This window comes from Oncorhynchus mykiss, chromosome 13 (genome assembly GCF_057628025.1).
Source record: "Oncorhynchus mykiss isolate SJ-2025 chromosome 13, ASM5762802v1, whole genome shotgun sequence".
NCBI lineage: Eukaryota > Metazoa > Chordata > Actinopteri > Salmoniformes > Salmonidae > Oncorhynchus > Oncorhynchus mykiss.
In genome coordinates, this window is record NC_143034.1 from 80,247,478 (window position 1) to 80,263,595 (window position 16,118).

The 16,118-nt window shown below is 44.4% G+C and overlaps 5 protein-coding genes across 5 annotated transcripts in view; 4 read left to right on the forward strand and 1 right to left on the reverse strand.

Annotated features, from left to right (window-relative positions):
* The window catches only part of LOC118937847 (NLR family CARD domain-containing protein 3-like), a 527,060-nt gene that overhangs the window by 343,328 nt on the left and 167,614 nt on the right, over nt 1-16,118 (reverse strand). The gene's annotated exons all lie outside the window — the stretch shown is intronic.
* LOC118937840 (NLR family CARD domain-containing protein 3-like) overlaps nt 1-16,118 on the forward strand; it is a 201,525-nt gene that overhangs the window by 62,005 nt on the left and 123,402 nt on the right. The window lies entirely within an intron of this gene.
* The window catches only part of LOC118937868 (stonustoxin subunit beta-like), a 397,513-nt gene that overhangs the window by 3,931 nt on the left and 377,464 nt on the right, over nt 1-16,118 (forward strand). The window lies entirely within an intron of this gene.
* Nucleotides 852-4,412, forward strand: LOC110510646 (NLR family CARD domain-containing protein 3-like). The gene is made up of 5 exons (XM_090197871.1): nt 852-1,072; nt 1,349-1,433; nt 1,563-1,791; nt 2,166-3,936; nt 4,223-4,412. The coding sequence occupies exons 1-5, from the start codon at nt 1,005-1,007 to the stop codon at nt 4,410-4,412; spliced, it is 2,343 nt and encodes a 780-aa protein (XP_090053997.1). The 5' UTR covers nt 852-1,004.
* On the forward strand, nt 8,034-9,186 carry LOC149979035 (stonustoxin subunit beta-like). The gene is made up of 2 exons (XM_090197905.1): nt 8,034-8,129; nt 8,511-9,186. The coding sequence occupies exons 1-2, from the start codon at nt 8,051-8,053 to the stop codon at nt 9,047-9,049; spliced, it is 618 nt and encodes a 205-aa protein (XP_090054031.1). The 5' UTR covers nt 8,034-8,050; the 3' UTR covers nt 9,050-9,186.

A 16,118-nucleotide genomic window follows, 5' to 3' on the forward strand; every position in this document is an offset into this window, starting at 1 on the left:
GGTTTGAACTGGGTGACCAAGTAACCTCTATGTGAAAGTCCAGCAATTGGCGTGGGAAAGGTGGAGCAGGTTAGAGCACATTTTCCACCTGGATTCGAACCAGCCACCTTTAGGCCACAGCTCCAACTCCTTAGCCACTGGGTGAAAACCTGAGTTAATCTTGGGGAATAAGCATGAGTTAATCTGCCAAAATGAAGACAAAATGCTATGCAGACATACATGGTATCACTTGTAGTCAAAATTATTACACATAAATCATTGCCAAAAGCACAAGACATATATTATTCATGTATTGATCATATCAAATATCAAAACATTATTTTAACTACTCAAAGCAATTACATGTGGTGCAGGAACCACTGACTCATTGCATTATTTTATAGTATTATCAAGACACCTGCTGTTAACTCTTAACTACTTAGGACACCTGCTGTTAACTCTTAACTACTTAGGACACCTGCTGTTAACTCTTAACTACTTAGGACACCTGCTGTTAACTCTTAACTACTTAGGACACCTGCTGTTAACTCTTAACTACTTAGGACAGCTCACGAGGTGTCCTAAATATCTGCCGACTAGGTGGGACTAGAGACTTCATGCATAGCTTTAATTTAGACCCATAAGTGTAAAATGTCTTTATTCTCAGCACTTATACGACCAATTTTCTCCTCTGAGACACTTTGGCGATATGGACCCAGATCTCAACATATTGTTATAAAAAAAAACGTAGAATGTTTGTTTTACATAATAATAAAAAATGAATATTACTAATGTAACCCACTGTAAAGACTGGGTTTAGTTGATTGTGTTGCACTGATCATGTCCGCGTCCCCGTTCGGTGTGGCGCCAAGCCGGTTACGCGCAGATTGGACTGAGGTGATCTTGGGGAATAACGGCGGAGTTTGTTACAGTGTTGAAACACCGAAGTTTATTGTTCAATTTGCTTTTTTTGAAGACCAATCCAGCAGGAGAGACCAGCCTCCCCTGTTTCCAGCTGTGTGTCCATGAAGAGTGACAAGTCTATGGGTGAAACTATATACTTTAGAGAGGGAGACTTTTCTACTGAACAAAGGTAAGAAGAACTCATGGGTCCTGGTCAGTGAGTTAAACAACACTGTCTCTAGTCATTTCTTTCTCCCATTTTCCCATTTATTGTTGTTGTTTTCATAATTCATAGGCTAATCATTTTGCCCATTTTCATAGTCGTAAAACAATATTAAACAAACACAACATTCCCTCAGTGTGTGTGCTTGTGTGTGTGTGTGTGTGTGTGTGTGTGTGTGTGTGTGTGTGTGTGTGTGTGTGTACTCCCTGGATGAGGAGATGTAATCTCATGTTTTGTCCACAGAAACCAACAGGAGAGATCAGAGTCAGAGATTCTCAGTGGTCAGTCTTCCCAGAGTCATCAAACAGACCTGGCCTCCATATTCAGTGTATGTGGTCCTGTTATGTACATTTGTTTTTGTTTACCTCAAGTAAAGTTGCTCTGTCAATCATACATTAATGTGTTAATGAGAAAGCATTTATTCTCTTGCTTAACTTAGTTACTTTATTTATTTCAGATGCTTGAAGAGAATATTATGACATTTGTGAAGAACGAGCTGAAGATGTTCAAGAGGATTCTTAGTCCAGAACTCCCAGAAGGCTTTGAGAGTCAGAAGCATGAAAAGGAAGTGGTGGACCCTGAAGATGAGAAGCAGGAGAGCAGTGCCAGAGAGGGGGCTCTGAAGATCACACTGCACGTCCTGAGGAAAATGAACCAGAAGGAGCTTGCTGACACACTGGAGAAATGTAAGATCTGTCTGCCTCATGTTGAATGGTGTTTTATAACATTTAAAAGCTGTAGCTAAAGTACAGCTAAAGTAGCTGTGTCACTCAATGATATTGTAGCAGAATTAACACAACACCTAGTGACCTCATCAAGTAGCAGCAGGGATGTGTTGTGGTGATTCATTTAGAGAGAGAGAGAACATTAATAATACCATCAATAATACCAATAATAATATAATCAGTCACACCAGTCTGTAATGCATTATGAAAACATTTACACATTTATACAGTCAGTTAAAAGAATACATTATTATAATGTAAAACTTTATAACAGTCCTTCAATACTGTAGGCATTAAAACAGATGTAATATTAATATCCTCTGTGTTATTTCTAGATTCAGATGAGCTTGCTGTGATTTGCCAACGTGAACTCAAATCTAATCTAAAGAAGAAGTTTCAATGTGTATTTGAGGGGATCGCTAAACAAGGAAACCCAACACTTCTCAATAAGATCTACACAGAGCTCTACATCACAGAGGGTGGAACAGGAGAGGTCAATAATGAACATGAGCTGAGACAGATTGAGACAACAACCAGGAAACAAGCAAGACCAGAGACTGCAATCAAATGTAACGACATCTTCAAACCCTTAACTGGACAAGACAAACGTATCAGAACTGTGCTGACAAAGGGAGTCGCTGGCATTGGAAAAACAGTCTCTGTGCAGAAGTTCATTCTGGACTGGGCTGAAGGAAAAGCAAATCAGGATGTCCAATTTGTATTTTCATTCCCTTTTCGGGAGCTGAATTTGATGAAAGCGGACAAACACACTTTCATTGAACTTCTCAATCACTTCTCAGTGGAAACCAAACAATCAAGAATCTCCATCTACAACAAGTACAAAGTTCTGTTCATCTTTGATGGTCTGGATGAGTGCCGACTGCCCCTAGACTTCCAGAAGAACAAGATCTGTTGGGACGTCACAGAGTCAACCTCAGTGGATGTTCTGCTGACAAATCTCATCAAGGGAAATCTGCTTCCCTCTGCTCTCCTCTGGATAACTACCCGACCAGCAGCAGCCAATAAGATCCCTTCAGGGTGTGTTGACCAGGTGACCGAGGTACGAGGGTTCAGTGACCCACAGAAGGAGGAGTACTTCAGGAAGAGATTCAGTGATGAGGACCTGGCCAGCAGAATCATCTCACACATAAAGACATCAAGGAGCCTCCACATCATGTGCCACATTCCAGTCTTCTGTTGGATTTCTGCAACAGTCCTTGAACACATGCTGAAACATAAGAGAGAAGAGATGCCCAAGACTCTGACTGAGATGTACACACACCTTGTGGAGTTTCATACCAAACAGAAGAATGAAAAGTATCTTGGGAAAGAAGAGACAGGTCCACACTGGAATAAAGAGAGCATTCTGTCACTGGGAAAACTGGCTTTTCAACAGCTTGTGAAAGGCAATCTGATTTTCTATGAAGAAGACCTGAAAGAGGCTGGCATTGATGTCAATGAAGCCTCAGTGTACTCAGGATTGTGCACACAGCTCTTTAAAGAGGAATGTGTGCTGTACCAGGACAAGGTGTACTGCTTCGTACATCTGAGCATTCAGGAGTTTCTGGCTGCTGTATATGTGTTCCTCTCATTCATCAACAACAATGAGAATCTAATGGACAAACTGCAAACAAACGACAAGCCTAAAGTTACTGTCTACAAGAGTGCTGTGGATCAAGCCTTACAAAGTGAGACGGGAAACCTGGACCTTTTCCTCCGCTTCCTTCTGGGCCTCTCACTGGAGTCCAATCAGAAGCACTTACGAGGTCTACTGACAAAGACAAGAAGCAGCTCACAGAGCCATGAAGAAACAGTCAAGTACATCAAGGAGAAGATCGGGGAGGATCTCTCTCCAGAGAGGAGCATCAATCTGTTCCACTGTCTGAATGAACTGAATGACCATTCTCTAGTGGAGGAGATCCAAAGATACCTGAGCTCAGGAAGTCTCTCAAAACCCAACCTGTCACCTGCACAGTGGTCAGCTCTGGTCTTTGTGTTGCTGACTTCAGAAAAGGAGCTGGATGTGTTTGACCTGAAGAAATACTCCAGATCAGAGGAAGGTCTTCTGAGGCTGCTGCCAGTGGTCAAAGCCTCCAGAGCTGTTCTGTGAGTAAATAAAATGACATTTAAGAACTAATCACCAGGAAGAAATATTCAGTTTAGAGAACAATATGTATTATAATATGTAAATAAAATTATATTGAAAAACATATTCAATAAATTCATTGATTTCACATTAGTATAACAATATGACCATACGATTCTAGAAGGCAGAGGATGAATCTATATGTTGTTTGAGAGAATAAACCAAATACATCTACCATTGTCCTTCTACACTAATTGGTGTTAAATTAACAGTGTTTTTGTGAAGTCATGATGATCTCTTTGTCAGGCTGTCAGGCTGTGGAGTCACAGAGGAAGGCTGTGCTTCTCTGGTCTCAGCTCTGAGGTCAAACCCCTCACACCTGAGAGAGCTGGATCTGAGTAACAATGACCTGAAGGATTCAGGAGTGAAGCTGCTCTCTGCTGGACTGGGGAATCCCCACTGTAAACTGGAGACTCTGAGGTCAGTATTCCTGTAGTTGGTCAACAAGTGATAACCGTTCACCAGATACACATGTGTTTACCAGACACACATAGTCCACACCATATGTGTTTGGACAGTGAAGCTTACAGTTTTAAATGTGGTGCTCAAGCATTTTGGATTTGAGATATAATGTTTCATATTAGGAGACAGAACAGAATGTCACCTTTTATTTGAGGGTAAAGGTGAGAGGTTAGCATGTTTTGTTGTAGCCTCTGTTATTGGTAATGGTGAGAGGTTAGCATGTTTTGTTGTAGCCTCCGTTATTGGTAATGGTGAGAGGTTAGCATGTTTTGTTGTAGCCTCTGTTATTGGTAATGGTGAGAGGTTAGCATGTGTTGTTGTAGTCTCTGTTATTGGTAATGGTGAGAGGTTAGCATGTTTTGTTGTAGCCTCTGTTATTGGTAATGGTGAGAGGTTAGCATGTTTTGTTGTAGCCTCTGTTATTGGTAATGGTGAGAGGTTAGCATGTTTTGTTGTAGCCTCTGTTATTGGTAATGGTGAGCGGTTAGCATGTTTTGTTGTAGCCGCTGTAACTTTCTCACTCATTATTATTCTTGATTCATTCATGATTTGTCTTAATCAAGACATAATCAGGATTAATTTAGTAGTCTTTAGAAACATGTTCTCTACTCACTTAGAAGTAAAATGAGTCATCCACCATTCAGTTACTATACTAACACAACCCCACAACACAACCCCAAAACACAACCCCACAACACAACCCCAAAACACAACCCACAACACAACCCCACAACACAACCCCAAAACACAACCACAACACAACCCCAAAACACAACCACAACACAAACCCAAAACACAACCCACAACATAACCACAACCCCAAAACACAACCCACAACACAACCCCAAAACACAACCACAACACAACCCCAAAACACAACCACAACACAACCCCAAAACACAACCCACAACATAACCCCAAAACACAACCCACAACATAACCCCAAAACACAACCCACAACATAACCCCAAAACACAACCCACAACATAACCCCAAAACACAACCCACAACATAACCCCAAAACACAACCCACAACATAACCCCAAAACACAACCACAATTTTAGGTTGATGGTGAGAGGTTAGCATGTTTTGTTGTAGTCTCTGTTATTGGTAATGGTGAGAGGTTAGTATGTTTTGTTGTAGCCTCTGTTATTGGTAATGGTGAGAGGTTAGCATGTTTTGTTGTAGCCTCTGTTATTGGTAATGGTGAGAGGTTAGCATGTTTTGTTGTATCCTCTGTTATTGGTAATGGTGAGAGGTTAGTATGTTTTGTTGTAGTCTCTGTTATTGGTAATGGTGAGTGTTTAGCATGTTTTGTTGTAGTCTCTGTTATTGGTAATGGTGAGAGGTTAGCATGTTTTGTTGTAGCCTCTGTTATTGGTAATGGTGAGAGGTTAGCATGTTTTGTTGTAGCCTCTGTTATTGGTAATGGTGTCATGTATTGTCATGTTGTGTCTTGTTCCTGTCCTTTCTCTTCACTCCGTCTCCCTCTGCTGGTCGTATTAGGTTACCTTCTCTCCCTCTCCTTCCCCCAGCTGCTCCTCATCTTCTCTAACTACCTCGTTCACCCCTTTTCCCACCTGTTCCCTTTTTCCCTCTGATTAGGTCTCTATATCTCTCTCTGTTCCTGTTTCTGTCTTTGTCAGATTATCGTTTGTGTTTCTCATGCCAGAACCAGACTATCGTCGTGTTTGCTTTACCTTGTCCTGTCCTGTCGGAATCTGCCTGTCCATCTGAGCCTACGTGTGTTTCGTTATTAAAGAAACTCTGTTTATGTTAAACCGCTTTTGGGTCCTCACTCACCGCATAACAAATGGTGAGAGGTTAGCATGTTTTGTTGTAGCCTCTGTTAATTGTGAGAGGTTAGTATGTTTTGTTGTAGCCTCTGTTATTGGTAATGGTGAGAGGTTAGCATGTTTTGTTGTAGTCTCTGTTACTGGTAATGGTGAGAGGTTAGCATGTTTTGTTGTAGCCTCTGTTATTGGTAATGGTGAGAGGTTAACATGTTTTGTTGTAGTCTGTTATTGGTAATGGTGAGAGGTTAGCATGTTTTGTTGTAGCCTCTGTTATTGGTAATGGTGAGAGGTTAGCATGTTTTGTTGTAGCCGCTGTAACTTTCTCACTCATTATTATTCTTGATTCATTCATGATTTGTCTTAATCAAGACATAATCAGGATTAATTTAGTAGTCTTTAGAAACATGTTCTCTACTCACTTAGAAGTAACATGAGTCATCCACCATTCAGTTACTATACTAACATAACCCAAAACATAACCCACAACACAACCCCAAAACACAACCCACAACACAACCCCAAAACACAACCCACAACACAACCCCAAAACACAAACCACAACACAACACCACAACACAACACCACAACACAACCCCACAACACAACCCCACAACACAACCCCACAACACAACCCCACAACACAACCCCAAAACACAACCCCACAACACAACCCCACAACACAACCCCAAAACACAACCCCACAACACAACCCCACAACACAACCCCAAAACACAACCCACAACACAACCCCAAAACACAACCCACAACACAACCCCAAAACACAACCCACAACACAACCCCAAAACACAACCCACAACACAACCCCAAAACACAACCCACAACACAACCCCAAAACACAACCCACAACACAACCCCAAAACACAACCCCACAACACAACCCCAAAACACAACCCACAACACAACCCCAAAACACAACCCACAACACAACCCCAAAACACAACCCACAACATAACCCCAAAACACAACCCACAACCAAAACATACTAAAAATGCTATGAGTTTGGGACCAAATACTAAACTTTTGACTACTTTAATACACTATAAGTGAATTGGTCAGAATACTTATGACTCCTTAAAATTGGGGACTAGATACATAAAGTGCTTTTTATTTTTCTAAATGTTGAACCAGATATGTATTAAAATACCCTCAAATAAAAGGTGACATTATATACTGTCACCTCATATGAAACATTTGATCTGAAATCCAAAATGTCGGAGTATAGAGACACATTTAAAATGTTAGTTTCACTGTCAAAATAGATATATCTAATATAGAGTCTAATCAGTCTAATCAAATCTTTACATCTCTCTACTTTACTTTGATAATTTATAATAATGAAACATTAATTTACGAATAGATTTGGCAGGTTTTAAGGACACTGATGTTTCTGAATATGTTGAAAAATATACTGTCACTATTTTCACCACCAAAGAATATCAGTGTGATTTTAATATGATTTGACTCTTTGCAGGCTGTCAGGCTGTCTAGTCACAGAGGAAGGCTGTGCTTCTCTGGTCTCAGCTCTGAGGTCAAACCCCTCACACCTGAGAGAGCTGGACCTGAGCTACAATCACCCAGGAGACTCAGGAGTCAAACTGCTCTCTGCTGGACTGGAGGATCCCCACTGCAGACTGGAGAAACTCAAGTATGTAGAGGGTTTATGTCAATGTTCATATCAGACATGTTTGACTTATCAGGCTAGTTAAGACAAACATTCTTACCAACACCATCACCTGGACAAAGTTATATGCTGACTGTGCATGTGTGTGTGTGTTAATTGACGCTATTGAATCAATGACTGTCTGTTCTTCTGCTTACCGCTACAGTGTGGAACATGGTGGAGAGGACAGAATGAAACCTGGACTTAGAAAATGTGAGTGTTGACTGCTGTGAAGAATATGACTAAGAATGAGTCTTAATTCAAGTTAAGTCAAAGATCACCATCATTAATGACTTGGTCATATTAAATATCAGCTGTAGTTCTACAGAAACAGAAATCAGGGACACCAACATTTACAAAGAGTTGCTTTGACTGTGTGTGTGTGTGTGTGTGTGTGTGTGTAATTAATGTGAATAAGTGTGTTTTATATTACCATACAGTATAACATATGATCATTCAACAAGTCTCAAGTTACCTTAACTTCTCCTTTTGATACCTAGAAACATCTACATTAAATGAATTAGTAGAAAGTGAGTTAACATTCTAATGTGAATGATGATGATTTCTAATATTGTGTCTGGTTTCATCCATCAGATGTCTGTGATCTCACACTGGACCCAAACACAGTAAACAGACGCCTCTCTCTGTCTGAGGAGAACAGAAAGGTGACATGTGGGACAGAGGAGCAGCCGTATCCTGATCACCCAGAGAGATTTGAGGGCTGTGAACAGGTGCTGTGTAGAGAGGGTCTGACTGGGCGCTGTTACTGGGAGGTAGAGTGGAGTGGGATAATGGGGGCTGGTATAGGAGTGACATATAAAGGAATCAGCAGGAGAGGAAGAGGAGGGGGTAAAGACTGTTGGCTTGGATACAATGACAAGTCCTGGAGTCTGTTCTGCTCTGACAACCGTTACACTGCCAGGAACAATAATAATCCCACTACCATAGACGTCCGCTCCTCCAGATCCCACAGAGTAGGAGTGTATCTGGACTGGCCAGCCGGCACTCTGTCCTTCTATAGAGCCTCCTCTGACACACTGACCCACCTGATCACATTCACCTCCACATTCACTGAGCCCCTCTATCCAGGGTTTTGGGTTTGGGGTGATGACTCCTCAGTGTCGCTGAAATAATAACCTGACACACACTAGACACACACACAATGGACACACACTAGACACACACACAATGGACACACACTAGACACACACACACTAGACACACACACACTGGACACACACTAGACACACACACACTAGACACACACACAATGGACACACACTAGACACACACACTAGACACACACTAGACACACACACAATGGACACACACTAGACACACACACACTAGACACACACACACTGGACACACACTAGACAGACACACACTGGACACACACTAGACACACACTAGACACACACACACACACTGGACACACACTAGACACACACACACTAGACACACACACAATGGACACACACTAGACACACACACACTAGACACACACACACTGGACACACACTAGACACACACACACTGGACACACACTAGACACACACACACTGGACACACACTAGACACACACACACTGGACACACACTAGACACACACACACTGGACACACACTGGACACACACTAGACACACACACACTCTGGACACACACTACACACACACACACACTCTGGACACACACTAGACACACACACACTGGACACACACTAGACACACACACACTAGACACACACACACTAGACACACACACACACACTAGACACACACACACACACTGGACACACACTAGACACACTGGACACACACTAGACACACACTAGACACACTGGACACACACACACGACACACATACACTGGACACACACTAGACATGTACACATTGGACACACACTAGACACACACACACTGGACACACACTAGACACACACACACTAGACACACACAAACTAGACACACACACACTGGACACACACACACTGGACACACACACACTGGACACACACTGGACACACACTAGACACACACACACACACTAGACACACACTAGACACACACACACTAGACACACACACACTGGACACACACTAGACATATACACATTGGACACACACTAGACACACACACAATGGACACACACTGGACACACACTAGACACACACACACACTAGACACACACACACTGGACACACACTAGACACGTACACACTGGACACACACTAGACACACACACACTAGACACACACACACTGGACACACACTAGACACACACACACTCTGGACACACACTAGACACACACACACACACACACTAGACACACACACATTGGACACACACTAGACACACACACACTGGACACACACTAGACACACACACACACTCTGGACATACACACTAGACGCACACACACACTGGACACACACACACACACACTGGACACACACACACACACACTGGACACACACACACACACTAGACACACACACACACACTAGACACACACATACTGGACACACACTAGACACACACACTGGACACACACTAGACACACACACACACTAGACACACACACACACACACTAGACACACACACACTGGACACGTACACTCTGGACACACACTAGACACACACACACTCTGGACACACACTAGACACACACACACACACAAGACACACACACACACACTAGACACACACACACTGGACACACACTAGACACGTACACTCTGGACACACACTAGACACACACACACTCTGGACACACACTAGACACACACACACACACACACACTAGACACACACACACACACACACTAGACACACACACATTGGACACACACTAGACACACACACATTGGACACACACTAGACACACACACATTGGACACACACTAGACACACACACACTGGACACACACTAGACACACACACACACTCTGGACACACACACAATGGATACACACACACACTGGACACACACACACACACAATGGATACACACAAAGACAATGGATACACACACTGGACACAGACACACAGACACACACACACTGGACACACACACTGGACACATACACACACACACTGGACACACACACACACTAGACACACACACACACACTAGACACACACATACTGGACACACACTAGACACACACACTGGACACACACTAGACACACACACACACTAGACACACACTAGACACACACACACACACTAGACACAAACACACACACTGGACACACACTAGACACACACACTGGACACACACACACTAGACACACACACACTCTGGACACACACACAATGGATACACACACACAATGGATACACACACTGGACACAGACACACACACTGGACACACACACAAACACAATGGATACACACACTGGACACATACACACACACTGGACACACACACACACACTGGACACACACACACACAATGGATACACACACACACTGGACACACACACACACACAATGGATACACACAAAGACAATGGATACACACACTGGACACAGACACACAGACACACACACACTGGACACACACACTGGACACATACACACACACACTGGACACACACACACACAATGGATACACACACACACTGGACACAGACACACACAATGGGTACACACAAACACAATGGATACATACACTGGACACAGACACACACACACACACAGTCTGGACACACACACTGGACACATACACACACACACACACACACACACACACACAATGGATACACACACACGCTAGACACACACACACACACACACTGAACACACACACACACTGAACACACACACAGACACTGGACACACACACACACACACTGAACACACACACTGGACAAACACGCACACACACTGGACTCACAAACACACACACACACTGGACAAACACACACACACACACACACACACACACACACTGGACACACACACACACACACACTGGACAAACACACACACACACACACACACACACACACTGGACAAACAAACACACACACACATACACACACACTGGACAAACAAATAATAATTTTGCACGCCCAATTTTTCAGTTTTTGATTTGTTAAAAAGGTTTGAAATATCCAATAAATGTCGTTCCACTTCATGATTGTGTCCCACTTGTTGTTGATTCTTCACAAAAAAATACAGTTTTATATCTTTATGTTTGAAGCCAGAAATGTGGCAAAAGGTCACAAAGTTCAAGGGGGCCGAATACTTTCGCAAGGCACTGTATATATATATATAGACCACCTGATAGAACCCAGGTCTCATCTCTCTATCACTACTAGCCACTACTACTGCCACTATATATATATATACCACCTGATAGAACCCAGGTCTCATCTCTCTATCACTACTAGCCACTACTACTGCCACTATATATATATATACCACCTGATAGAACCCAGGTCTCATCTCTCTATCACTACTAGCCTAGATAAAGGCAGAACAAAGCTTGCTGAAGAAAGAGGGGGGAACAGAAAGTTAGGTCGTCATCAGACATTCAATAGTCAGAGTAGGTTTGAGCTCTGATCAGTTATCAGGCCTAGGCTACATGCTCTGTCCTGCTGCAACGTTATTTGAACTGACCTGAGACCGTTTTCCCAACAGCATCTTAAGGCTCAGTTCATCGTTAAGAACCTTCCTACCTACTGGTAGGGCCTATAATGGGCTTCTGAGTGGTCGCAGCGGTCTAAGGCACTGCATCACAGTGATAGAGGTGTCACTACAGACCCTGGTTTGATTCCAGGCTGTATCACAGTGGTCTAAGGCACTGCATCACAGTGATAGAGGTGTCACTACAGACCCTGGTTTGATTCCAGGCTGTATAACAGTGGTCTAAGGCACTGCATCACAGTGATAGAGGTGTCACTACAGACCCTGGTTTGATTCCAGGCTATATCACAATGGTCTAAGGCACTGCATCACAGTGATAGAGGTGTCACTACAGACCCTGGTTTGATTCCAGGCTGTATCACATCCGGCTGTGATTGGGAGTCTCACAGGGCAGCGCACAATTTGTCCCAGCATCGTCCAGGTTTGGCCCAGTGTCGTCCAGGTTTGGCCCAGCGTCGTCCAGGTTTGGCCCAGCGTTGTCCAGGTTTGGCCCAGCGTCATCCAGGTTTGGCCCAGCGTCGTCTTGGTTTGGCCCAGCGTCGTCCAGGTTTGGCCCAGCGTCGTCCAGGTTTGGCCCAGTGTCGTCCAGGTTTGGCCCAGCGTCGTCCAGGTTTGGCCCAGCGTCGTCCAGGTTTGGCCCAGCGTCGTCCAGGTTTGGCCCAGCGTCGTCCAGGTTTGGCCCAGCGTCGTCCAGGTTTGGCCGGCGTCGTCCAGGTTTGGCCCAGTGTCGTCCAGGTTTGGCCCAGTGTCGTCCAGGTTTGGCCCAGCGTCGTTCAGGTTTGGCCCAGCGTCGTCCAGGTTTGGCCCAGCGTTGTCCAGGTTTGGCCCAGCGTCGTCCAGGTTTGGCCCAGTGTCGTCCAGGTTTGGCCGGTGTCGGACGTCATTGTAAAGAAGAATTTGTTCTTAACTGACCCAGTTAAATGAAGGTCACATAAACACATTTAATAAATAATACATGTTCTGTGAACTGATCTGGGACCAGTTAAATAAAGGTCACATAAACACATTTAATAAATAATATAATGTTCTGTGAACTGATCTGGGACCAGTTTCCCAACCTCATATTAAGGCAAAGTTAACCTGCATAGGAGCATCGTTAAATCTCTTTCCCAAAACCATGTTTATTCAGGTTGCACCTGAAAACAGTTGTAATGTACCTCCTGCCTCAGCCCAGGCATAGAGCAGGGAAAGCCATGGTTATTCAGGTTGCACCTGAAAACAGTTGTAATGTACCTCCTGCCTCAGCCCACGCATAGAGCAGGGAAAGCCATGGTTATTCAGGTTGCACCTGAAAACAGTTGTAATGTACCTCCTGCCTCAGCCCACGCATAGAGCAGGGAAAGCCATGTTTATTCAGGTTGCACCTGAAAACAGTTGTAATGTACCTCCTGCCTCAGCCCAGGCATAGAGCAGGGAAAGCCATGTTTATTCAGGTTGCACCTGAAAACAGTTGTAATGTACCTCCTGCCTCAGCCCACGCATAGAGCAGGGAAAGCCATGTTTATTCAGGTTGCACCTGAAAACAGTTGTAATGTACCTCCTGCCTCGGCCCAGGCATAGAGCAGGGAAAGCCATGGTTATTCAGGTTGCACCTGAAAACAGTTGTAATGTACCTCCTGCCTCGGCCCAGGCATAGAGCAGGGAAAGCCATGGTTATTCAGGTTGCACCTGAAAACAGTTGTAATGTACCTCCTGCCTCGGCCCACGCATAGAGCAGGGAAATGCATCGTTAGATGCTTATTTGCCCTCCTGCGTCACGTTATACACAGAAGATCCCCGCTAAACAAAGAATCACATGGTTTATCAGTTGAGTACTGGATTGGGTGCATTTCATGTTCAATCAATTGACTTCTGTTTTGCTACTTGTAGGCTACTGTCTGTAATTTGTCTCAGTATATTTGATGATGTGTGGCCTGGAAAATTATTTGTTTTATTTAATCAAGGTTAACAGATTAACGTTTCAGCCTTCATCAGAATAATCACACAAAGGGAATGGACAAGTTAAATGTATTTCAGTATGATTGAAATAGGACTATAGCCTGCTGTTTACATTGTAATGCATTAAAGCAGTCATCTTGGTTTTAATTTGATGTTAAAGTTTTACTTGAAAAGGTTAACAATGATTTTGGAAAACACCTCTGTTACGAATTCCCTGTCGGTGACTGTTGTCAGCACCTCACAACCCAAAGCTGTCCACACCACTACCAATCAACCACAACCAGAGCTGAGAGTCTAGGGCGAACCATACACCTGCCTCTCAAACCCTCCCTGACCTGTGTGTGTTAACTCCTGAGAGTCTAGGGGGAACCATAAACCTGCCTCTCAAACCCTCCCTGACCTGTGTGTGTTAACTCCTGAGAGTCTAGGGGGAACCATACACCTGCCTCTCAAACCCTCCCTGACCTGTGTGTGTTAACTCCTGAGAGTCTAGGGGGAACCATAAACCTGCCTCTCAAACCCTCCCTGACCTGTGTGTGTTAACTCCTGAGAGTCTAGGGGGAACCATACACCTGCCTCTCAAACCCTCCGTGTGTGTGTTAACTCCTGAGAGTCTAGGGGGAACCATACACCTGCCTCTCAAACCCTCCGTGTGTGTGTTAACTCCTGAGAGTCTAGGGGGAACCATAAACCTGCCTCTCAAACCCTCCCTGACCTGTGTGTGTTAACTCCTGAGAGTCTAGGGCGAACCATACACCTGCCTCTCAAACCCTCCCTGACCTGTGTGTGTTAACTCCTGAGAGTCTAGGGGGAACCATAAACCTGCCTCTCAAACCCTCCCTGACCTGTGTGTGTTAACTCCTGAGAGTCTAGGGGGAACCATACACCTGCCTCTCAAACCCTCCCTGACCTGTGTGTGTTAACTCCTGAGAGTCTAGGGGGAACCATAAACCTGCCTCTCAAACCCTCCCTGACCTGTGTGTGTTAACTCCTGAGAGTCTAGGGGGAACCATACACCTGCCTCTCAAACCCTCCGTGTGTGTGTTAACTCCTGAGAGTCTAGGGGGAACCATACACCTGCCTCTCAAACCCTCCGTGTGTGTGTTAACTCCTGAGAGTCTAGGGGGAACCATAAACCTGCCTCTCAAACCCTCCCTGACCTGTGTGTGTTAACTCCTGAGAGTCTAGGGCGAACCATACACCTGCCTCTCAAACCCTCCCTGACCTGTGTGTGTTAACTCCTGAGAGTCTAGGGGGAACCATAAACCTGCCTCTCAAACCCTCCCTGACCTGTGTGTGTTAACTCCTGAGAGTCTAGGGGGAACCATACACCTGCCTCTCAAACCCTCCCTGACCTGTGTGTGTTAACTCCTGAGAGTCTAGGGGGAACCATAAACCTGCCTCTCAAACCCTCCCTGACCTGTGTGTGTTAACTCCTGAGAGTCTAGGGGGAACCATACACCTGCCTCTCAAACCCTCCGTGTGTGTGTTAACTCCTGAGAGTCTAGGGGGAACCATACACCTGCCTCTCAAACCCTCCGTGTGTGTGTTAACTCCTGAGAGTCTAGGGGGAACCATAAACCTGCCTCTCAAACCCTCCGTGTG